Genomic DNA, 23,963 nt, shown 5'->3' with positions numbered 1-23,963 from the left:
TCAAAGCTTGTTCAAATGAAGGCAAGCTGTGCAGAATCTGAGAATGTCATCACTTGTATCAAGCTGACGGTTTTCAAAATCTTGAACTTTCATTTTGGACACTTCTCCAGATCTTCGGCGGTTGAAGAGGATCACTTGACTGAGTAGAGCTTTACAAAGTGAATGTCGAGCTGTTGTTTTGTCCCGAGAAGAAGAAGCGTTTTTCATGTCCTTTTTTGCATCCTCTGCAACCTGTGATAGGTGCGACGAGAGCTTTTGTATATCTTTCGAGAGTGGAAGTCGCTGCACATTGTTCTGATGTCTTCTGTAAAGAGTTCTTGCGGCTGACGACGAAACCCATTCATTCCACCGAACATCGAAGACTTCTATGAAGTGCTTGCACTGCTGTCTCAGTTGCATGTCATTTTGCTCAATGGCCTTTGCTTGCATCAACAAGGTGCATCTTTTCAAAGTGTGGCCAATTTTCTTTGCCGTTGATGGGTTTTTGAAGTCGGACGACTCTTTTGAAAATTCACAAAGTACACGTGTAGCTTGGACAATAGTACTGAACATGTCCGGTTTCAGAAAATCAATCAACTGTCCATTCTGATTGCCACTTTCTTTCCTGAGTGCAAGTACAAGGCGTGCTATTTCTCTCAGTTTATTTCGAATGTAAGCATGTCGATCGGAATCAAACCCATTCTTCCTCGTCTCTCGCAGTGCAAGTTCCCGAATCGTTATATCTGTTTTTACAATCATGCCCACTGGGTCATTTTTCACATGTTCCAATATTTCACGCAGCTTTTCTTCGTCATGGTCCCTGGTGATTTTACTCCCCGGGACAGCAGGAAGAAGAAGTCTTCCAGCAACAACCTTTCCTTTTGAAGACTTGCAACAGGGTTTTACGCACTTATGACGGTACATGTCCTTCGAATTGAAATAACCGTAACACTCTGGACAAGGTACAAAGTCTTTCACTTGCTTTTCTTCTTTGGCACTTTTGCGCTTTACCACAATTTCCCCTTTGCCTTCTTCCCAAACTTTCCGGTTATGCCTATGATCCCCTAAATTTCTCATCTTTGACAATTCTTTTTTCTTGTCTTTCCTCGATGCATGAAACAATGGAACAAGAATGGCCTCATCTCTGTGAAAACTATTGAAATGTCTTTCCAACTTTGTTGTAGACAAACCACACACAAGACACCAATGAGATTTATCTTTTTTCTTCTTTTTTGGTCCATCTCCTGAACTTTGATCAACAGTAAAGCCAGTAATTTCAGGCTCTTGCTTGTCAGAGGAAGAATGACATGCGGAAGAAATATCGCAACGTTGCAATGTTGACGGAGCATTTGGATTTTCAAGTGGAACCGATAAGTAAGGAAAAGGGGAGGGTATTGTTTGCTCATTTACAGCAGAACTGTCAGAGTCAGAAACATGGTCCTTTTGAGACTCATCGTTGGGAATCCATGTTGGGTCTGTGTCCGACAAATCGTAGTCCGAACTGGCACTGTCTTTGTCCTGAAACATAAATGAAAGGGGTTTATCACATATGCTACATGCATTTTAGGTAAGAGAGCATGGGTCGTTAGTCAAGTAATTGCTGAATGCCTTTCAATTGGAGTTATTTCTAAGATCGTCTCAAACACAACTGCACCGTTGTCAATCTTACCACGTGCTTCAAATTCTTTCTGTATCATTCCTTATTGAAGTTATTCCCATGAACAGAATTAATTTTCCAAAGTATTCTTATTTCGGTGACAAGATGGTAACTTCTTCTTTTTCTACCTCTGTGTTCCTGAGCTTTTTACTCTCAGGGTCACCTTGCATGCCACACTGTTTTTACCCCGCCACTCAAGTGACTCATAAATTATCTTTCTGAAATTTACAGCTGTAATTGTTTTAGTTTGTTTAACTGTTCAATACATTTATAAGCAAGCTGTTGTTTTAAACTTTGACTAGTATTTTCTGCTTCTCTCTCTCTCTGATTTTTTCTCCATTGCTCAAGATCGAAAGTCAATGCCCTCATTTGAAATTCGTTTACGTTTGTATACCCCCAAATGATTTTTCTTTGTTTTTATACCCCCAAGCAAGCAATAATAACGTGATTTTTTAATTTATTACGTGAAATACCCTCAATTGTACGTGATGGGAAACACTGTAAAACAATATGCAATAAGCTTAAATCTTCTTTACAATTCAGCCAAACTATATATATCCTCTGTAGGATTAAGTCTCACTCTGGTAAGTTGCCGTAAAACAGTTCAGGGGACTACCACTATATTGCGGTCCAGTATATTGTGAATTCGGCTATATCGCACCAACATGCTTGTAGCCCACTTGAACACAAGTGTTTTTAAATGCCTTCCACTACAACGCAAATACATATCGCGGTCCAATCTCTTGTACTTCCTTTGCAGATTTATTTTCCGCAACAGAGAATCGAATCGTCCCAGTAGGCTATCAGTGAAAGGCGACAGTTTTCTCGCCTTTGTTAACTCGGTAAGGGTTTTTCGGACATATATGTAAACTGCTGACCTGGATGAGCCTGTCACGTGGGCGAAGGCGTCCATCGGAAAGTGCCGGATCCTGCACCCCGGCCTTGATGTAGCGGCCCCCTGTGGTGCTGGCACACCCAACCACCGTGAAGCCCAGGCCTCCCGCCGAGCTCTTCTCTAGATCCACCGTGAAATCCTGTAACTGACAAAGGGTAGAGAAATGATTCAATCTCTTCTCTAGATCCACCATAAAATCCTGTTACTGATGCAGGGTAGTAGAATGATTTTTTTCTTTCTTTCTTGAACTTTTTACTGTGTCAGGGTTGCCTTATGGTGAGAGTATTGCGTGCCAGACTGCTTTTCCTACCCCGCTACGCGGGCAGCAAGACGCCAACTTCAGGGGAAGGCGTGCTGGATATCTTTGTGTTTCCGAGCCCCTAGACTTTCGCGGGAAACTCGGGATCTTGAAGTTTAAAATGTGCATTAATCTTTCTGCATGCGTTAGCACACGAGGGTGGTACAAACCTTCTGGTCTCCCCTCAAGTTGATTCTGGTACCTGGGCTCGATCCACAGTCAGCCAAATCAACCAGACGCTCCAACCAACAACGCTACAACCCCCGACAAGTGATTTCATCTCTTCTATCCACCGTAAAATCCTGCAACTACCACAGGGTTGTGAAATTCTCAGGCATTGTACAAAGTCGGAAGCAACTTTCGCTGAAAAGTTGCTTCTTGAACAATTCTCCATCATTTTCTGCAAAGATTTCACACTAATTGACTAAACACTAAAACAGGCTAAGAAATGGTGGTTCCAATCGGACAGACTTTGCTGATATCCGCAAATTTGTTGAAGGGTACCATGTGCCTGAATGATGTAATCCACCGCAAGAAAGTGTTATTGCCGGGAATTCTAGTCCACAGGAAAAATCCTGTAACTGACACAGGGTAATGAAATCTACTGCAGAAATGTAAAAAGCCATTTCAAAGAAAGCAAAATAAATGCATAAGTGATCCCTCTCAACTAAAATTTGGGTTCAGAATGGAAAATGATGAAATGACCTGTCCCCCAGACTAAAACTTCCATTGCAATATCTTAGGTGTGTGCAATGCAGTGAAATTTCTTACCTATAACAGTATAAGCATATAATTATGATAATCTATTCGAGTAAAAAGTAAGTAAAAACAATTTTTTAAAAATGGAAGTAAAAGCTTTATACAATAGGGGTGAAATTTGTACATGTCAGCCCACATATTAGACTTAGCATTCATTTTTACTATAGTTTTATCCCTCCATGTTCGACTTGGAGGTACTACAAGCTTTAATGTGTCTGTCTTTCCCAACTGTTGTTTAGGTAACCCTGGGTTTCGTATTTGAACACCCCTGTTTTGTCATTGAAGTAACTTGCCAGAAAAACAACAGTTTTGTCTTTTTATAAACTCATAACTGATGAGTGAGGGGGAAAAGAAAAAAGGATTACCTGGTCATCGTTCAAGATCTCTTTCTTATCAGCAGTTTGACTGTTTTCAGTCACAGCGGTGTTGGTCACTCTCTCCTGACACATGAGCACAACGACAGAATCCGCCGAGCACACGCTGGCCGGAGATTTGTTCTTTATCGTATCAGCCGGAGACACATCTCCCTTGTCGCCGCCACGACCTCTGCTAAGGTTGTCGAGGAGACTGTCGTCAGCAGCAGCTGCCACAATGAAGGCTGCGTCAAGGTCAAAATCTTCATCACCACCATCAACGTCATGGTGATATTTTTCAGCAACGGTGTAAATCCTCTCAAACTCTGATCTAGAACTGTCCAAGACATCAGAGTTGATGTCGCTTTCAGTGTTGTTGGATTGTTCTTCCACTCGCAGCTCCCTCAGGTTGAGGGGAGGGGGCTGGGCGACGATGGAGATGTTGTGCTTGTTGACGGGCGTGGCAGCCGACGAGGCGAAGGCTGACGGAGGGGAGATGGGGGTTTCCCGACCCCCCTCTGCGATGGAGAAGGAGTCGGCAGCATGTAAGGCTGGCTGGGACTGGTGTTGTTGTTGTCTTTCCTGCAGTGAAAGTCTCTCCTGAACCTGAAAGTTTCATGAATAAAAAGTTGAGAGTTTTCCTTCAAGCTAACAGAAAAATAAGCTCTGTACTTATCTAGTCAATCACAATCAGGTTTATTACTGTAGATTTGCTATTGTGTAACTGAACAGAAAGGCTAGTTATCTCCCTTATTTTTTTGATGACATAATTTGTAAAACGCTAAAGATGTTACTAATTTGATGTAAAGAACAATTCTACCAAGTTTGAAACAAATCCGATGAATAGTTTCAGAGATCTATATAACATTTCCAATTTTTCCTTCGAGGTTGCCCTGTGAATGATCTTAACAAGGGTCAACAAAACTAATGTTAAAGCGTTGGGGGTAATGATCAAACAAAATTTGAACTCGGTCACTTTTACTATAGTTTTATCTCTCCATGTTCGACTTGGAGGTACTACAAGCTTTAATGTGTCTGTCTTTCCCAACTGTTGTTTAGGTAACCCTGGGTTTCGTATTTGAACACCCCTGTTTTGTCATTGAAGTAACTTGCCAGAAAAACAACAGTTTTGTCTTTTTATAAACTCATAACTGATGAGTGAGGGGGAAAAGAGAAAAGGATTACCTGGTCATCGTTCAAGATCTCTTTCTTATCAGCAGTTTGACTGTTTTCAGTCACAGCGGTGTTGGTCACTCTCTCCTGACACATGAGCACAACGACAGAATCCGCCGAGCACACGCTGGCCGGAGATTTGTTCTTTATCGTATCAGCCGGAGACACATCTCCCTTGTCGCCGCCACGACCTCTGCTAAGGTTGTCGAGGAGACTGTCGTCAGCAGCAGCTGCCACAATGAAGGCTGCGTCAAGGTCAAAATCTTCATCACCACCATCAACGTCATGGTGATATTTTTCAGCAACGGTGTAAATCCTCTCAAACTCTGATCTAGAACTGTCCAAGACATCAGAGTTGATGTCGCTTTCAGTGTTGTTGGATTGTTCTTCCACTCGCAGCTCCCTCAGGTTGAGGGGAGGGGGCTGGGCGACGATGGAGATGTTGTGCTTGTTGACGGGCGTGGCAGCCGACGAGGCGAAGGCTGACGGAGGGGAGATGGGGGTTTCCCGACCCCCCTCTGCGATGGAGAAGGAGTCGGCAGCATGTAAGGCTGGCTGGGACTGGTGTTGTTGTTGTCGTTCCTGCAGTGAAAGTCTCTCCTGTACCTGAAAGTTTCATGAATAAAAAGTTGAGAGTTTTCCTTCAAGCTAACAGAAAAATAAGCTCTGTACTTATCTAGTCAATCACAATCAGGTTTATTACTGTAGATTTGCTATTGTGTTACTGAACAGAAAGGCTAGTTATCTCCCTTATTTTTTTGATGACATAATTTGTAAAACGCTAATGTTACTAATTTGATGTAAAGAACAATTCTACCAAGTTTGAAACAAATCCGATGAATAGTTTCAGAGATCTATATAAAATTTCCAATTTTTCCTTCGAGGTTGCCCTGTGAGTGATCTTAACAAGGGTCAACAAAACTAATGTTAAAGCGTTGGGGGTAATGATCAAACAAAATTTGAACTCGGTCACTTTTATAGTTTCCGAGAAAAGTCCAACCTTAAGGTTGTGACACGTCATCCGTCTGGCCAGACTAAACACTGGCCGATTACAATTGAGTCACTTTTACTCAAGTGACTAAGAAACAGGATTTTGCTTTAAATTTCACCACAAAAGTTACAAAAATGGCTTTATTAAGCGGCTTTTTCTTAAGCATAACATATAGTGGACATTCCGGACCCTAAAAAATTCAGTTTTTAAAGTGGCTGGCTTTATCAACCGCAGCTTTATTAAGGATGGATTAATTCGTTGAAGTGTCTCTCACAGAATCAGCCGGGCTTTCAGGACTGTCACAGTCATTGTGTAATTAAGACAACCTGTAAATTACAGCCACAATTATGGCTGCAATGAGGAGAAATCAATATTTTATCATTTAATTTTGAAGCGCATCTAAAGTCACTGTTCACAGTACTTGCCACCAGGGCTAGAAATTAACCTTTTTCCTTGAGTGCAACCCGGGCCCATTACTGAAAAAGTTTGAGTGCCCTGATGGAACTATGAGTGCCTTCTGTTGACTAAAAGTCATTGTTTTCGATTTTTTTGCGTGCAAATCGGGCACCTTTGACGCGAACTTTGCGTGCCCGTCACCAACTTTCCGTGCAAAATTCACCAGGCACCCGTTAATTTCGAGCCCTAGCCACTGAGCACAACACAGTGACACATCAAACGGCTTTCTTTCTTTGAAAAAAGCGCACGCTGGGCAGTGAAAAAGCGTGCAGACTTACAGTCAGTCGCACTCGCCGAGACTCAAGGACAAATGCGCTGCGGAGAAATTCGCCTTTGTGGGACTGGGGTCTTATTAAGTTGGTTTCCAAGTCAAACTAAGTGAAAATTAAATACAGTGGTACTCCCCATGTAAGACCTCCCAAAATCTGACAAATTTAGGTCTTAAAAGGGGGGGGGGGTCTTACAAGGGGGGTGAGGTCAGGTCAGAAAAAGACAGTGAGAGAGAAAAAATCAGTGACAGAGAGAAAGAGAGAAATACCTTCAGGGTCCGTCGAAGTTGTGGCATAATTACAGTTGTGGTTTGGTGAATTAATTTGATAATCTAATTCAATAAAAAGCAAGAGGTATGTATTTTTTCTATTTTTTTTTTTACTTTAATTGTATCCTCTACATGTATTTAAAAAAATATTTGGGAGTCAAAAGAGTTTATGTTCATATGGGTGTCAGTATTTGGAAGAGGACTATACACCTGTCACAAAACCAACTCCAAACGCGTTCGTTGAGGTCACCATAAATACATTTCCTTGCCTTGGAGTATTTGCGGTCACAATTTTCGCCGGTCTCCCATCGATTGACCACGTTTTCTTGGTCGCTGACGATCGATTGAATCTGAGTTTTTCCTACCTCAAACGACCGCGCGATCGAAATTGCCGTTTCGCCCTTACGGCTCCGTTTCACCACTTCCACCCTCTGTTCCAGAGTCAAAAATGTCCTCTTCTTTCCGCGCGATTGAGTGTTTGAAGTTGAAGGAGAGTTCGAAGCCATGGTCGAAGAAGAAGATCGTTGATGCTCGCGCGTGTGTTTGTTGATTTTTCGAAAGGAAGTGGACAAAGAACAAAGTTCCTCCCAAGAACAATCAGGGACTGGAACGAGACCCCTTCATCCCTCCTCCTCTCACACCCCCAGGCCCCAGACTCCTGCATTGCGCAGGAGTCGAGTTCCTGCATTGTGCAGGAACTCCCCAGCCCCCAGTAGATTCTAGCTAGGTTTTTTTTTTTTTTTTTTTTTTTTTTTCACTCTTTGGAATCTGCAACCCTCCACAATGTGACATAATGGTCAGCCTAAATGACCGTGGTCACAATATGGAAGAAGAAGAAGAAGAAGAAGAAAGAAAAGGGCATGTTGGGATCGTAAAATTGTGAACGCCGGACATGCACAATCGAGACCTAAACGCGTCGTCTGTTATATTTCCGGCCGAGTGATTTTTGCGATCTTTTTTCAGTGATTCAAGCAAAACGTTACGATTTTTTGTTAGGTTTTGATTTGAAAATGTCGTTACAAGGTCGCAAATTGTAACAACTAGTCGGTCGCAAATCGGGTTCTGGGGGGAGTCGGCCATGGGGGTGATTTATATAGCAAAACTAATCCGTCAGCAAGAATGAGGTCTGAGAAGGGAGAGGGTCTCTGATGGGGGGGTCGTTCGTCGGGAGTACCACTGTATTCATAAATTAATAGCTCATCAATGCGGCCATAATTCTGGCTGTAATTTACAGTTTGGCTTAATTACAACATGACTGTTATGTACAGCCTTAAAGACCGAGAGATTCTGTGAGAGAGAATTAACCGACTGTGTATCTTTAAGCGGCGTCCACTATATTTCTTTTCAGTCTACCTAAAGTTTCAGACCCACTCTTTTGGTCAAGATGTCAAAGTATACTATCGTGGTGTTACTTGACATTTCTGTGTGTATACGTAAACCAAATTATCAGTTAAAGAACAATTTTTTTTACCAGAGGAATTTTAAATTTTACATATATATTAAATAAGAAAACCAACATAACAAGTAATACTTAAGAACCTGCATTTCCCTGCAACATTTTCTTTAAAAAAAAGTATATATTTACTCACATGAGAAATTTTAATCTTCTTGCGGGACAATTCCACCATCACTTGCCCTCTTGTCATCTGAAAAAAAAGGTGTAAGATAAAAAGAAAGTGAGTATTTCATTGTTTGATGTTTCAAACATCAAACACATTTGGCCAAAAAATAGTGTCTGTGTCTGTTAACGAAGATAAAGACAAATAATTTATACAATTGCAAGTCAGTATTTGGTTATCTATTTTTTTCCATTTCATATAAGGAATTTGTTTTTGTGAATTAAACAATTTGGCGGGCATCACTCCTGCTGTACTTCCAGAACAATTTTGTTTTCACTTGTTTTATCATTCTGATTTTTTTCTCCAGGTATTTTTGAGGGAACTTCTTGGTTCGAACCTAAACGTAGGGACGATCAGAAGTCAAGTAGACAGTTAGTTTTACCCAATAATATTTTCAGTTACTTTTTAACGGTATTCATCTAATCCTTCAAAAACTACAGTGAAGGTTAACAAGAGCATGTTACATAAAGATCTACATAAAACAATGAGGAACATGCACACCAACTTTTATGTTGAGAAGTGAAATCAATCAGTTTCAACGCACAATTGCTGACTTCCCTTAGATGTATGTAATTATCGTGCTATCACTTAAAGTTAAAAAGATTATTAAATCACACCTGTAAGTAATCACAAAGTTACCACATCGAAAGTGTAGAAGTTATCACTTTTCAATCGCCGCAAAGGAAAAACCTATTCCAAAATGGTGAATCCGCAAATGTTTTCATTCATGCAGTTACTTTAGCATGCACGTTGCCCCCCCCCCCCCCCCCCCCCCCACACACACACACAAAACCGATATCAGCCGTATTGCTGGCTTTGCGATATTGCTAAAGACAATGCCCTAGTTTTCAATCAAAATGAGGCACTTCCCCAATGAGACAGATTATGAAGTAGCAGACGACAACATGTATGGTTTTCAAATGTGTGTCTGCAGCGTAAGTGAAGCTGTCAAAGATTCTGAAAAGGTGCCTTTGTAGAAATGCGCCATTTTCGCTGAATAGAAGTCGAAACCATGATCAGTTGATAACGTCCTGGATTTTTACAACAGATCTAGTCTAACTCTAACCACTTCTGAATTAAATTTCGTCACCAATGAAAATCTTAGGCAGAACAAATTGCAACCCGAAAAGTGCATTAGCATGATAACTCATGTAGCACTAATAACCTATGTCCCGACTGTATGTGTGAGGAATATTATTCACCCACGAATTTTTTCTCTCACTTCCACGCACCTACCGTATTTTGATCTGGTTATTTTTCAAACAACAGCACTCAGACGATTACTTTAGGGTTGCGGTGAAAGCCCAACCTGTATCCTTTCAAGTTCAGTTGGTTTCGAGGTGATCAGACAAAGCGAAGGACACTAAAACAATCAGAGTTTGACAGCCTTGAACGATTTCAGGCGATCTCCCTTGCGGCCATCTTTGCAGGTTTGCTTGACTCAGTTACTTGCCCTTTGCACGCCGTGTGCTATCCATCAGTCATCTTCTTTCAATTTGTTCCTCAAAGTTTTCATTTCAATTTAACAAATGTAAAACTAAGTAAAACTGGGTCTTTCGATTGATAAACTCATTCACTCGACGATGGACGTCGTCAGCTCGTTGAGTCAAGTTTTACGATTTCAACAAACTTCCGGTTACGCGACAACATCGCTGTGACGTCATGATAAAAAAAACAAGACTTCTTTACAAACCAACGTAATTTACAACTACTTCAAAATTATATGTCAACAAAATATATGTAGACTATATCATGCTTTCGTATATTATAAACATTAATCATCCAAATTAAACATACCGGCCTCTTTCGGTCACATCGGCTTCGCTGCTCTTGCCGCCGCTCTCTCCCTGCGGCGTCCATTTTCAGTGTCAACTGAAGTTTTGGCGCGCCGAACTTGTGTGTGAACTTGTGTGAGGAATTTTACCGTGTATGCGCGGTCACCTATTACGCAAGAGGTGTGTAAAAAACATGCATCCGTGACATTTTACCTCCATTTTCCTGCCTGACGTAAAACGAAACGAAACTTAATTTGGGGGTATTTATTGACCGTTTTATACGGCTTTTGACAATATTTCCCTATGCTGCCGGCAGGATATACCGACCCGGCATCCTAATGAGGGTGTGTAAACTTGCAAAAGGCAGCTTAACGGGGCTCACACAAACACACACACACACGCACAGACAAACAGACACACATACACCACGACCCTCGTTTCGATTCCCCCTCGATGTTAAAATATTTAGTCAAAACTTGACTAAATATAAAAAAGTGTTTATTTTGTTTGAAAATGTCACAATCTTTTGGTCGGTGGTGCTGTCTTTTTACATTTAGTCAAGTTTTGACTAAATGTTTTAACATAGAGGGGGAATCGAGACGAGGGTCGTGGTGTATATGTGTGTGTGTGTGTGTGTGTGTGTGTGTGTGTGTCTGTGTGTCTGTGCGTGTGTGTGTGTAGAGTGATTCAGGCTAAACTACTGGACCGATCTTTATGAAATTTTACATGAGAGTTCCTGGGTATGAAATCCCCAGACGTTTTTTCATTTTTTTGATATATGTCTTTTATGACGTCATATCCGGCTTTTTGTAAAAGTTGAGGCGGCACTGTCACACCTTCATTTTTCAATCAAATTGATTGAAATTTTGGCCAAGCAATCTTCGACGAAGGCCGGACTTCGGTATTGCATTTCAGCATGGAGGCTTAAAAATTAATAAATGACTTTAGTCAATAAAAATCTGAAAATTGTAATTAAAATTATTTTTTTATAAAACGATCCAAAATCACTTTTATTTTATTCTTCATCATGTTCTGATTCCAAAAACATATAAATATGTTATATTTGGATTAAAAACAAGCTCTGAAAATTAAAAATACAAAAATTATGATTAAAATTAAATTTCCGAAATCGTTTTAAAACAATTTTATCTTATTCCTTGTCGGTTCCTGATTCCAAAAACATATAAATATGATATGTTTGGATTAACAAGAAGAGCAAACGCTCGATCGAGTCACTTTCGCAGTTCTGAATATTATATGAGGCATCAGATGGACAGGAAGAAATTGCTATTCACAACACAATGCATACCTGAAGAATTCAAGACATACCTGTGACCTTGAAAAAGGTCAAAGGTCACCAAAGCAGACGTCAAAGTGTAGAGGTCACTGGGAGTCACGTTCACATAAAATTTGAGCCCGGTCACTTTTATAGTTTCCGAGAAAAGCCCAACGTTAAGTTGTGTGTTGCCGAACAGAAAAGGCTAGTTATCTCCCTTGTTTTTCTGATAACGTTCGTAAAAGGCTACAGATGTAAATACTTTGATGTAAAGAATAATCCTACAAAGTTTCAATCACATCCGATGAACTTTGTCAAAGATATAAAATGTCTAATTTTTCCTTTGACGCTGACCTGTGACCTTGAAAAAGGTCAAAGGTCAACGAAACCATCGTTAAAGTGTAGAGGTCATTGGAGGTCACGACTAAACAAAATATGAGCCCGATCGCTTTGATAGTTTCCGAGAAAAGTCCAACGTTAAGGTGGTGTCTACGGACGGCCGGCCGGCCGGCCGGACGGCCGGCCGGCCGGCCGGACAGACTAACACTGACCGATTACATAGAGTCACTTTTTCTCAAGTGACTCAAAAACTGGAAACTTGCATTCACCCAGTAAGGTAATAATATATTGTACTACGTTGCAAGCCCCTGGAGCAAATTTGTGATTAGTGCTTTTGTGAACAAGAAACAATTGACAAGTGGCTCTATCCCATCTTCCTCCTTTCCCCGTCGCGATATAACCCTTCGTGGTTGAAAACGACGTTAAACACCAAATTAAGAAAGTAAAGTGTGTCCTACGCTGAGAGTGGGTGTGATCTATATTCACGGGCTGCGAGCAAAGATCTTTGCTGCGAGGCAGTGGCACCGTTCCAAGAGACAGCGGTTATAAAGGCAGTGTGTGCAGTAATTTTCTTCTCTTATTCTTTTATAATTATTAATTAATGACCTATATGTGCTGATGACCAATTTAATTTCCTTTGTTGGATCAATAAAATGTTATGAGTTATGAGTTATGAGTTAATGTTCCTCATTCTTTTCCGTATCTGGGTTCTAACGAACCCAGTGAGCGCCTAGGCTGCTCAAACAGCAACACAAAACACAAAAAACTGATATGACGTGGAAAACTAGACAGTTCTTTGTATGGTAACGATTGACTGCTGGACATGGGCTTTGTGCCCGTGTGCCCGGCCGTTGTGTGTGTGTGTGTGTGTGTGTGTGTGTGTGTGTGTGTGTATGTGTGTGTGTGTGTGTCAGTGTGTGTGTGTGTGTGTGTGTGTGAGAGACGTGTGTGTGTGTGTGTGTGTCAGTCAGTGTGTGTGTGTGTGTGTGTGTCACGTGTGTTCGCGCGTGTGTCACGTGTGTTCGCGCGAGTGTGTGTGTGTGTGTGTGTGACAGGTGTGTGTGTGTGTGTGTGTGTGTGTGCGTGCGTACGTGCGTTCGTTGGTGCGTGTGTGCCAGTCACGGGTGCGCTCTTGCGTGTGTCAGACTGAGTGCGAGCCAGTGTGTGTACGTGTGTGTTTGTGTCTGTCTGGCTGTAACTAGGCTGTTCGGCGCAATGCTTACTACTTGAACACTGAGGCAGTCACCTGTGCATGCCGCAGTCCTTTGAAAGACTAACAAGTCGCGTAAGGCGAAAATACAATATTTAGTCAAGTAGCTGTCGAACTCACAGAATGAAACTGAACGCAGCAAGACCGTATACTCGTAGCATCGTCACTCCACCGCCCGTGGCAAAGGCAGTGCCCGTGGAATTGACAAGAAGAGCGGGGTATTCGTTGCGCTAAGAAGGATAGCACGAGAGAAAGGGAGAATGTACGTTCTGGCTCACCGATTCCGACAGACCCTAAATATTAACGCAAAATAGGCTTCTGGACTAAACTTTTACTAAAATGAAACATGCGACAAAATCAGAAAAATACTGCATAAATCCATACAAAAAAAAAATACAGTAAAGTAAGGTTGTTTTGAACCAATTCCGGGTCTGTCGGAATCAGTAACCCAGAACGTACATTCTCCCTTTCTCTTATACAACATTCTTAAGCTCAATACGCTCTCTCATTTACAAACTTTACTTCATATGTTCTTTCACTGTTAGAATTATATCTGATACATGCAATGTGACTGTCTAAACGAATAGTTAACTCTTTACAAGTGATTCTATTTTTACTTTTTCTTCCCGTCCTATTTGAATCCCCTTTTTTAAAAACTGCTTTTTCAGATCTTCTATATCGAGTGGCTTGTTATATTCAGCTCGTGTTTTTGTTTGAATACTTGCTTTCTTACTTTTGTAGTCATCAAAGTCTGTTTGTATCTGTTTGAATTCTTCGTCAGAAACTTTTGAATCTTCAAGTGCTTTACTGATAGACAGTTTTAGGCTAGACAATTTTGATGATGCAAGAGTGGAAATGGATTCGTGTTTTTCAAGCTTTTTCACAATTTTTTTCATTATAGCTGATGCTATAAATGATAAACCACCAACTGCTGCTGCGACACCACCTAGGATTAGAGAAACTGGAGTCCCTACTCCGGTAGCTAACAGAATTGTTCCCGTTACACCTGCAGCTGATGCAAGGATAGTAGAACCAGTGCTGGCATTAGAAAGGCTGTTGTAAGTTGTTGAGTACTTACGTCTAGCGCGAGAATATTTTTCTAATTCATCTTCTAGTTGTTTTTGTATATTACTAATGTGTGCCAGTCTAAATTGTTGACTTTCTGCTGCACTTTCATCAATATTAGGATAAAGCTTCACACTGCTAGTCATCTTTTTAATGCAAAATATAAAATATTTATCTTAATTCTCACTGGCCAGTGTTTCTGCTAAGCTTTGAAGCTGTTCATTGCTTAACACCTTATCTGTATAGTAGAAAGCAATCAAATCAAGATAAGTAAGATTAATACTTCTTATTTCTGTTAAATTATTTATATCTGCGTTAACAACAACATTTTGGTTTGACGTCTGTTTTTTTATTGTGTTAGAATCCTTTTGAACAGCAATAAATACTCTGACTTCTTCAACATTTAATGGTCTCCAGTTGAGATTTATTCCTCTCATTAGAACAGTGTTTGTGGTTTCTTCCCTTTTCCTGACAACTATATCAAATATCATAGTTGCATTCTGCCCTATTGGAAGCTTGGGTATAAAATCGACAATGGTGTCAGCGTCCTTTTCAACACTTTGTTTTCTGTGAATGAGATAGTTGTTCTTATGGAAAGGTTTAACTGCAACTTCTCCCCTGCTGTTAAACGCAGGAACAAGGCTAACAATTAGTGGTTTAGCATTGATTGACTTACGGAATGTGTCGTCTTTTCCAACAAGAGTGTATGGACTCACAAATTCAAACTTCATTTCCCAGTCAATCTTTTTCATAACAGGACTAAGTACCCATTTTTTATTCTGATGTTTCCACATGTAGAATGTGTCATCGACAATTGGATCAGGTACATTAACATCACGGATTTGACCTAGTTTGAGGAATCTTGGTTTCTTTTCATCGTCGATTTCCTTTCTCTTGTAATGACCAGTGTCTGTAAACTCGAATGCATACACTGCACCAACTTCAGCATTGCTCTCAAAGTCGATAGCGTCTGCTAAATCTTTCAACTCTATAGTTGAACATGCAACAGGATAAATTATTGTAGGTCCACTCGACATTTTAATACTCAATATTTTATGGAACTATTTCCAATGTAATGTTAAACAAACAATCAACTGGTTGTCCACTTTGATTTTTCAGATCAATGTGTAGGAATTCATGACACCCTTCCTCCAAGTCCTTGAACTGAAGTGTCTTAAATGTTGGCACGTGCATTTTACAAAAAGAGGCATCACTCGGTGGAAGAATCCTAAGCAGATCAGAACGCTGATCATTAAACAGATTATAGGATGTGTTAAGCTCTCTCATGTGAACAAACAGTACACTGTTAACATCCATGTCAATGGGACGTGTTCCCTTGTATATATTTGTAATTCCAAGCATATCAAGGAGTTTGGTTGGAAACTCAAATGATCTGTTTACTTCTCTAGTTTTGGGCATAGTAAGAGTAGCAATGAGACTTGCATGATTTAAACTCGCTGTAATACCTACTGGAGCAAACAATTCTTTCTCTAAAGTGCAGAAGTCATAGTAACCATCTTCTACAGAATGTGTTTTACCATTAATTCTAACCCAGTTGTTATTCTTTTTTTTACTGATATTATACCAAGTAACCTTGTACATAATTTCATGCAGTGCAACTTTCATTCCTCCATTTTGATTGTTGATAGGGTTTGCAAGTTTAACTGGCACACCAGTCTTCACATTTGTTAGTGTGATAAACATTTTTTATTCAACAACAAAAATGATTCAGTATAAATTCAACAAAGACGTTAAATACAAAACTGGACCATATTACAATCCAAAGACTATTTCTTTCCATGAGTTGGACTTTGCTGTAACAGAAACAGAATCCATTCGCGTTAAAGTGCCTGACCCATTCCATTCTTACCTAAATCCCCCAATCAAAAATGATAGTGTTCCAAAGATGTGGAACTCTCACCCAATTCAGTTCTATCAGAATCAGTTAAACTTTGCAATATTCTGTGCAACCACGGGATGTGGAGTGTCCTATGCAGACCACATGAATAATTCAAACTTACTGACAAAGTGTGTGTACACATTTCACGTTTACTATCAGTGCAGGAGAATCTTGTCTGAACTTCAGGCACCAATGCCGCATGAAAAGAGCTGGAACCCATTCAACAATAGGATAAACATGAAAGTGTATGAGCGTCTCTGCAATGAATTCAATATAGATTTTAAGACCGACTTTAGGCAAAAGCAAGACAAAAATCATGGCATGGGAACACTATATTTATGGGGTGTCCACAGGAGGTATAATTTTGATTACTGGCCAGGTCATACATCTTTTTCTTCAAATGTGCAGGTACAGTTAGGATCAATAGAACAACAGCACCACAATGCATGGACTACTTTTATATTAGACACCGGCAAAGGTTTCACTGGATCAGGTGTTGAAAGGATCAATGAATCTATCCGAACATATGCGTGGTGCTTGCTAGGCTCGCAGGCACAGACACGATCAAACATAATGAGAACAAGCACAGGGTTTGGTGCACAGAAACAGTTGTTATCAAATTTAGAAGATGTCATAAACTCTGCAGTTGATCTGCCTTCCAGCATCAAAAGGTATCAAGACTCTCTCCGTTATGCAAGATCAAAAGTTGACTTTGCTGTTGGTAACGGCCTTTACATGTTACCTTCTGATCTCCAGCTGCAGATTGGAACAATAACAAATTATAACAATGAAATCATTATTGCTAGTGACACCCAGCCGCTTGGAAAGGGTGAAGAACTGAATTCAGAAATCAGAACGATGCTACAGCCATATCACAATGAACAGAAACAAAGCGTGACAAGTGAAGATCACGCTGCAGGTGAAGATCATTCTGTCACTAGTGATGATCAAGCTGTTAGTATTAGTGATGATCATGAATCGCAGAAGACTGCTCTAGTAATTGGTGGAGTGGGTGTCGGCTTACTTTTGCTTTATTCTCGTTAGCAGAACACCTGCAATTAAAACTATTAGAGTCCAGAGATGTTCAGCCATGAAACCAACAACTTTACCTGCAAAAGATAACAGCCAGCTAACAATTGAACCAATGATTCCTGGAAGTGCACCCAAAGCTTTTGCTGCTAGTTTCTTTAATAGTTCTGCAATGTGTTTGAGTTGTTTCTTTACCCATCCCGGATCAGATGGAGATGAAGGTGAAGGTGGAGGTGGAGGTGTGACAGTGCCACCTGTGAGTGTTAACACTAATGTGCTTATTGCAAATCCTAACGCAGTTAGTATACTAGCTATTGTGATTCCCTGCTCTCTGAAAAGCGTTCTAATTCTTTCAGCAAGAGTTGTGTCTTCGTAAAGGATTCTTTGAATTGTATTTTTTATTCTGCTGACCTGTGTTCTCAGTTGTTCTCTATTGTTACTTAGAACTTCTAACCTTATGGCTTTCTCCTCCTGCAAATCTTTTAAACGCTTAGAAATTCTGTTTTTTACTTCTTGTTCTAGGTTCAAATCATCAGCATCAGCAAGTTTTTGTTTCTCTTTGTTTATATCTTCATCCAGCTGACCTAGTTTTGACAGATTATTTGCTATTTCACCTCTGATGGTTTGTAGTGATTGATTAAGGGCTTCTATTTCTCTCATAGGTAATAGTTCATGTGGAGTCTTCAGTGAAGTTTCCTCAGAAAAAGAAGTCTCTATCTCTTGTATAAGTTGATCAGCCTCATCTGCAAGTTTATTAAGATCTTGCAATGGAACAGATTCTATTTGAGTAGCAGTTGGTAGTCCTAGTTCTGCTTGTTGAAGTAAGGAAACAACATGGGAAGATGATGACCGTGTGCTAGGCACAATATCTAATTGCCTAAGTCGATTAGCAGTAAGTTTTTGTTTTAGTGAAACTTTTGATAGAAACTTAGCAGGATTAGATTTATATGTAAGTTGGACTTTTTCTCCTTTATCGCTAGTTGTATATAAATGATTTGCTTCCATTTTGAACTGGTTTGGATCTAAAACATCAGGTTCTTCTCCTAAACTTTTGTAGAAATCTCTAACTTTACCTTCCAGAAGTTCATGTCGTGCCACCTCATAATGCAGTGAATGATGGTAGGGAACCAAAGGGATTGCTTCGCTCATGTCGTCCGCTGGCTCAAATAAATCTTCAAATCCACCTTCTGCCATTTGTAACTTATTTTTTATTTTGAAAATAAAAAAAGATGGCACAATCGTTCGGTTCTGTTCTTGATCCTTACAGAAGGCTGAAAGAACCTCTCGGGGTAAAAGGAATAAGGCAAACAGTTATAGTTACAAATAATCCTTCTACTATTGATCAGAATGAAATACTTACTGTTAGGTTTCCTAATCTAGGTAAGAACGATGTTATTGTACCGGGCACTGTAAGACTATCATTCAAATTAGAATTAGAATCTGGCTCAGATGAAAATAGGACTTTGGCTTATAATGTAGGAAGAGCAATTGTGAGGAAGATTACTGTCAAACTGGAAGGGCGGGAAGTGATGTCATTGAATAATGCAGATGTATTTTTAGTTTATGCAGATAATTGGTTGACTGACAATGAAAAGAAAAACAGAGTGTTTCAAGGGATTCAGTCAGACAATGGGATAAAAGTTAGAATAGGAGCAGGAGATAAAGCTGACAACAAAAAAGATAACGCTGTCAATGTTGCTTTTGGAAACAAATTTTGTATTCCACTTGACTTTGAACTCATAAATTCACATCCTCCCTTCTATCAAGGAGCATTGCGTGACAGGCTGTCATACGACCTGACTTTCAATAGTTATGATCGTGTTATGCTTTCGCAAGACCCGGAAGCAAAGTATAAGGTGTCTGGAATTTCTTTAGAGTTTGATGTTGTAAACCATCCTGAACTGGCTAGACTTATAGAAAATCAGTACAGTTCTAAGCTGCCTATCTATTATGAAAGAGTGTTGAATCACAGTACACTTTCAAAAAGCCAGGCTGATCCAATCTGGAACATTAACTTGAATACACCAGCTAGGTCAATGAAGGGAATACTTATGTTGTTTGAGGAACCAAAAGATTCATATGAAAGGCAAATAGAAAAGTTTTACAATCCACTAATCAATAGAGTATATTGCACAATTGAAGGGCAGCCAAACCAAATATTTGCATCTGGCATGCTGCCATACCAACACTATGATGAAGCAAGAAAGTACTTTACTGGAGGAAGATTGAAAGACCCAACATCTGATCTTGTGGCTAAAGATCTACATTTACACGGTGTTGGCGTAGAAGATTTCTTGACAAATAAATATGCGTTATGGCTGGATCTCAGAACAACTGACGACAACAAACTGCATGGAAGTGGAAGGCGAATTGAAAACGGATCAGAAGGAATCACAATACAAATTGAAAAGGAAGTAGGGAGTAGTAGTAAATCAGTTAAGATCTACGTGTTTGTTGTGTCAGATGCGCAGTTAAACATCTCTGAAAGCAGATTACAGGATATTGTTTATTGAACGTGTTAAAATGAAGTATCTAGATTTTCTTCCAAAAGATCCACACTGTTCTTTGATTTGTGGGGCAACAGGTTGCGGCAAAACAAGATATGTTTTGGATTTATTACAGACTGTTTACATAAATCACTTTGAACACATAGTCATATTCTGTCCAACCATAAAGCATAACAGAACATACAAGGAGAGAAAATTCATATGGTCTGATCAAAATATATTTATTGTAAATCCTTCTGATCGTCTAAATGTTTGCTTGGAGCATTATTTCGATCTTTTTCAGAACACGCCAACACTGTTTATTATTGATGACTGTGCAGCAGAACGTGACATTGTTAGAAAGAAAAGTGCACTAGCAAAGCTTGCATTCAGTGGACGACATGCATTAATATCAGTTTGGATATTAACACAAAAATACAATGCAGTTCTGAAAGACTTTAGAGAGCAACTCAAAACAATAACATTGTTCTATTCAAAGGACCGTGACAGTTTTGAAGAGTGCCTTCGAGAAAATGATGTCATTGAAAACAAACAGGAGAGAGAAAGAATAAAGAATAATCTGAAATCTTCTAAGCACTCGAAACTGGTTTTAAAAACTGATCAACCAGTTCAGTATGTATGTTTGTAGAAATCCTTGCTAAGTTCTTGTCAAGTTCTTACTCAAGTTCTTACCAAGTTCTTGTCAATTTCTTACTCAAGTTCTTGTCAAGTTCTTACTCAAGTTCTTACTAAGTTCTTACTCAAGTTCTTGTTAAGTTCTTGTTAAGTTCCTACCTAAGTTCTTACTCAAGTTCCTACCTAAGTTCTTACTCAAGTTCTTACTAAGTTCTTACTCAAGTTCTTGTTAAGTTCTTGTTAAGTTCCTACCTAAGTTCTTACTCAAGTTCCTACCTAAGTTCTTGTCAAGTTCTTACTAAGTTCTTGTTAAGTTTTTACTCAAGTTCTTGTTAAGTTCCTACCTAAGTTCTTACTCAAGTTCCTACCTAAGTTCTTGTTAAGTTCCTACCCAAGTTCTTACTCAAGTTTAATTACTAGATTTTAATTTTATTCTGCATCAAAATAAAATGAACTGTGATGAATTGCTGATGCAGACTGCTACAGATATTGAAATCTGTGACAGTAGGACTATACCTGATAAAAAAGAAAGATTGTATTCACTTGCTGTTTGTGGAAAAACAAAACACTACCTTGGGCGGCAGTTAACTGTGGAAGAAGTACAACATCTTTCCTCAGAAGATATAGAAAAGTATCATGGACGGTATGAATCAGTGCTTGGTTCTAAGATGGTTAGAAGTATTGGACAGACTGTTATAGGTTTGTACACAAAGATTTTTGGACATTTTACACCTCTCGACTCGGAGGAAGACTTAACACATGATCTAACTCATGACCCTGTTGTTTCCAAGTCCCTCGAATCTCTTGCCTGTGGCCTGTATTATCGATTTGGTGCTTTATTAGTACCATTTGTTGCTGGATTAATTACTTTCAAACACATTAATTTTCAGAATAAAAAAGATGACGGATCAGTTGAAGCAGACAGTGGAGCAGACGAAAATACCAGAAGTGAACACAGTGACAAAGAAACCTGGTAGAGTAGAAGCAGGAAAAAAACTAGCCGAATGGAACAGACAAAAAAAGTTAAATCAAAAGGCAAAGCAGAACATTATGTCTGAAGTTGAGCAGACACCAAACATTCCTGAAGTGACTAAGGTCACACAAACTGATCAAGAATTAAAATCTTCATTTCTATCATACAGAAAAGTAGCTGCAGCAGCTGTTGTTGGAGGAGGTGGATACTTGCTTTACAAACTTTGGCAAGGCAAATATAAAGTGTCAGAAAAACCAAAATCAGAAACACCAAAATCAGAAACACCAAAACCAACAAACAAAGCAGTACAAACAATAAAAAAGCCCACAGTAGTACCTGCAGTGGATTCATTTCATATGGAATAATTTTAATATTTTAATTTTGATAACATAAAAATGAGTTCTGAAAAGACAATAGTTAATCTAGTTTATCACGCTGCAGTGATTGGAGGCTTGAGTGTAGGTTACACAATGCTGGGTAAAAGTCTCCTCAGAATGAAACCAGCCGACTTGGGAAAGTTAGACTTCGAAGACGGTGCTAAACTAATTGGTGTTGTGACAGCTTCCTTTGCAACAAAAGACTTTTTGGTGAAGCAAGGAATTATTCCAGAAAATATAAACATGTAAGACAATAAAATGGCTAGCTTGGTTATGATGGTGGGAGGTGCGATTGTAAATGCGCTTGCATTTTCTGGCAGCAACTATTTGTTTTCTAAACTGCAAAATGGTGAAGAGAGGGAAAGGCACAACAAAGCCATGGAACAACTGGCGAAAGCACAGGATGAATACGAGAAGAAACGAATTGCGCAGTTAGACTTTATGAATGATAAACTCAGGCAGCAAGGACATGCAAATAAAACCTTTGCCAATGTTGATGCAGCCATTCAAGAATACTATCTTGTAACTGGAAAGAAAATGAAGACAAGTGCTCCTCCAAAACTGGGTGACTTTTATCAGCCTTCAGAAGAGCAGAAGGTGGGCGAGATTGTTTTCATTGTTATTGGTATGGCTGTTGTTTACTTTATTGCGCGTGCTGTCAAATCTTAATATTCTGTCATTTAAAAAACCATGAGTGATGCTTTGTTATCTAAAATATATTATTCCCCAAAAGGATACTGGAAAGGAAGAACTGCTATTGACAAGCTCAGTGACGCAGCAGGTGTTTCTCAAGATATAGCAAAGAAATGGTTGTCAAAGCAGGCAGTTTGGCAGATCTATTTACCTGCACCAAGAAAAATTACACGACCACACTTTGTTAACATTAAACCGAATGACACTCATCAAATAGACCTGCTGTATTTACCGCATGACACAGTCAGAAGGAAGAAATATAAGTATGCACTGACTGTAGTTGATGTTGCAACAAGATACAAAGATGCTGAACCGTTGACAGAGAAAAGTGCTATAGCTACAGCTGTTGCCCTGCAAGAAATTTACAGACGTGGACCACTAAAGTATCCCAGAATGATTCAGTGCGATGATGGTAAGGAGTTTAAAGGAGCTGTCAACCAGCTTCTGTTAAAACATCATGTTACAGTGAAGAGAGGTATTCCAGGAAACCACAGGTCACAGGCTATTGTTGAGAGCTTTAACAAACAGTTGGCAGAAAAACTGTTTTCATATCAGTACCATCAGGAATTTTTGGACACAGAAAGTAAATTGCGTAACACTGAATGGGTCAAAAGATTACCATCAGTACTTAGAGCAATGAATCTGGAGGTATTTAAAGCTACAGGGTTAAGACCAGTTGATGCAATCAAACAGAAAACAATACCTGTTGCTCCAAAGTCAACAACACCAGTGGCATTACTACCTTTCAATCAGAAAGTCAGATATTTATATGCACCCGGTGAAGCTGAGGGTGACAGCAGGAAGCGTGCAACGGATCCAATCTGGAGTATTGACATTCATGAAATCAAGAGAGTAGTAGAGACAAATCCACCTATATATTACTTGAGAGAACCAGCACCGCAAAGAGCCTTTGTAAAAGAGGAATTACAATTAGTTCCACGTGGTACAAATGTTAAATGATTTTTTATTTCAGATTTTATAGTGTTAACAAAAATGGAAGCTCTGAGAAAGAATTCTAAGCAACTTCATTTTTTTAATTTATATTTTTATTTTGAGTTATAAAATCAAACTCACAGCGATGGAAGACTCTGTATTAGAATCTTTATCGACAGTATTTGACACCGTTGAATTACAAGTAACGGATCCTCAAAATGTGCAGTCCAGTGTGCAAGACGCCATTGAACAAATTCCAAACAATTTGTTGATTGAACCTCCAGTAAAAGTGCAGATAGTCAGTTTAATAAAATACAAAACAGTCAGTGATGAGGTGCTAGAAGTTCATGTTTCAACCAGACAACTAGCACTTAATTCTATGGCAGAATTGAATGGAAACTGGGCAGATGAAATGATGAAACGGTTTGAGCAAGCTGCAGAGGATGCAAAGATGAAAGGATCCGGATGGTCAGAAGGTGAAATTCTAAAAATAGAATTGAAGCTAAGTAAATTTGCCCCCATCAGAGGTAGAAGTTACATACCTTTACCTCCT

At 39.5% G+C, this 23,963-nt stretch overlaps 2 protein-coding genes across 2 annotated transcripts in view; one reads left to right on the top strand and one right to left on the bottom strand.

Annotated features, from left to right (window-relative positions):
- Window positions 1-23,963, top strand: part of LOC138960022 (PCNA-associated factor-like) — a 63,734-nt gene that overhangs the window by 21,459 nt on the left and 18,312 nt on the right. The gene's annotated exons all lie outside the window — the stretch shown is intronic.
- Window positions 12-10,575, bottom strand: LOC138960436 (uncharacterized). Its single transcript, XM_070332348.1, has 7 exons — window positions 9,955-10,575; window positions 8,689-8,745; window positions 5,127-5,720; window positions 3,954-4,547; window positions 2,515-2,676; window positions 1,287-1,497; window positions 12-37 (listed from the first exon to the last, which is right to left on the bottom strand). Exons 2-7 carry the CDS (start codon window positions 8,743-8,745, stop codon window positions 12-14), a joined length of 1,644 nt encoding a protein of 547 aa, XP_070188449.1. The 5' UTR covers window positions 9,955-10,575.

Source organism: Littorina saxatilis, linkage group LG2 (genome assembly GCF_037325665.1).
Source record: "Littorina saxatilis isolate snail1 linkage group LG2, US_GU_Lsax_2.0, whole genome shotgun sequence".
Classification (NCBI taxonomy): Eukaryota; Metazoa; Mollusca; class Gastropoda; order Littorinimorpha; family Littorinidae; genus Littorina; species Littorina saxatilis.
The sequence above is the reverse complement of the archived record's forward strand: the minus strand, read 5'-3'. Positions and strand labels throughout refer to the sequence as shown.